Source organism: Arachis hypogaea, chromosome 17 (genome assembly GCF_003086295.3).
Source record: "Arachis hypogaea cultivar Tifrunner chromosome 17, arahy.Tifrunner.gnm2.J5K5, whole genome shotgun sequence".
In the NCBI taxonomy this organism is placed as follows: Eukaryota; Viridiplantae; Streptophyta; class Magnoliopsida; order Fabales; family Fabaceae; genus Arachis; species Arachis hypogaea.
Genome location: NC_092052.1, coordinates 25,931,932 through 25,933,525, shown reverse-complemented (window position 1 = coordinate 25,933,525; position 1,594 = coordinate 25,931,932). Strand labels below are relative to the sequence as shown.

Sequence of the window (1,594 nt, the reverse complement as noted above, 5' to 3'; positions counted from 1 at the left end):
AATTAGAAGGTGTGTTCCACAATCCGAAATCTAGTCTATTTTGGAGGCGTGCCACTCTTTTGAAAGTGGTGGCCATTTTGTCCCCCAAAGAACTAGAAGAAAAATCTTAGACTGCGGATTTTGGTGGCCCACACTCTTTAAAGATGCAAATCTTTTCTGTAACTCTTTCCACCAATGCCAAAGGTTTGGAAACATATCCAAGAGGGATGAGATGCCCTAACAACCCATATTGTTTTATGAAATTTTTTATGTTTGGGGTATTGACTTCATGGGTCCCTTTCCAAACTTGAATGGTTTCTTATATATTCTGTTAGCAGTTGATTATGTTTCTAAGTGGATGAAAGAAATTTCTACCCGTATTGATGATGCTAATGTGGTTGTCTCTTTTGTGCGAAATAACATCATTTGCCGCTTTGGATCACCACGAGCGATCGTGAGTCATCAAGGCTCTCATTTTTGTAACAAAAGAATGACAGGTTTGATGAAGAAACATGGCATTATATACAAGGTGGCGACGGCTTATCTTCCCCAAACAAATGGCCAGGCCGAAGTGTCTAATAGAGAGATTAAGCACATACTCGAGAAGATAGTTAAACCCCATAGGAGGGATTGGAGCTCTAGGCTTGGAGATGCGCTATGGGCTTATCGGACGGCTTACAAGACATCGATTAGCATGAGTCCATTTCGGCTAGTCTACGGAAAGGCATGTCACCTTCTGGTAGAGGTGGAACACAATGCTTATTGGGCTGTGAAAGAATGTAACTCAGGATTGGGAGGAGCCGAAGTTGAAAGAAAATTGCAACTGGAAGAACTGGAGTGCATTTGGTTAGAAGCTTATGAAAACTCAAGGCTCTACAAAGAAAAGGTGAAGGCAGTACATGATCAGAACATCAAGAGAAGAGAGTTTAGAGCTGGGGATCAAGTCCTTCTCTATAACTCAAGGTTGAGATTAATTCCGGGTAAACTGAGGTTAAGGTGGGATGGACCATATGTGGTGGAGAAGGTTGAACAATATGGAGTTATCCACTTGAGTCATCCATCAAGCCCTACATTCTTCAAGGTCAATGGCCACCGTCTGAAACTCTATTATGGTGTAAAGATGAAGAACAATAAGGAGCTGGAGATCTTTCTCTTGAGAGTCCCAGCCAAGGAAGAGGATTGAGCTCATAGACCGTCCAATTTAAGGACGTTAAAGAAAAGTGCTAGGTGGGAGACAACCCACCATGGTATGATCTTCCTTTTCTATAGTTTTTTTTATTTATTCTCTTATCTTTGTTTCATTAGATGTGTGTGATACTTTTCAATTATGCATATTTGCCTTTGTTATGATTTTTTAAAAAAAAAAGGGGACTGTCACACGTACATGTCGATGCTCAAATTTTGATGTTGCTGCTCCCTGGTACAAAAACCAAAGAGCTGTGCTAGAACCATGTGGGTGGGGTGCTAGATGCACAACCCAACCCACGCGTGCGCATCGCTGACGCGTACGCGTCATTTGATTTGTTGGCCACCCACGCATGAGCATGACCGATGCGCACGCTTCGTATCTTAATGCTGCCATGCCTGGTACAAAAACTAGAGAGTTGTGAATGCT

General features: G+C 42.2%; 1 protein-coding gene across 1 annotated transcript; it reads left to right on the top strand.

Moving 5' to 3' along the window:
• The first annotated feature begins 469 nt into the window (after nucleotides 1-469).
• On the top strand, nucleotides 470-1,162 carry LOC140180539 (uncharacterized). The gene has a single exon (XM_072221762.1). The coding sequence runs from the start codon at nucleotides 470-472 to the stop codon at nucleotides 1,160-1,162; it is 693 nt and encodes a 230-aa protein (XP_072077863.1).
• The last annotated feature ends 432 nt before the right edge of the window (nucleotides 1,163-1,594 follow it).

Excerpts from the sequence above, each read along its gene's own strand:
- LOC140180539 (XM_072221762.1), top strand. The coding sequence starts at position 470 with ATGACAGGTTTGATGAAGAAACATGGCATTATATACAAGGTGGCGACG.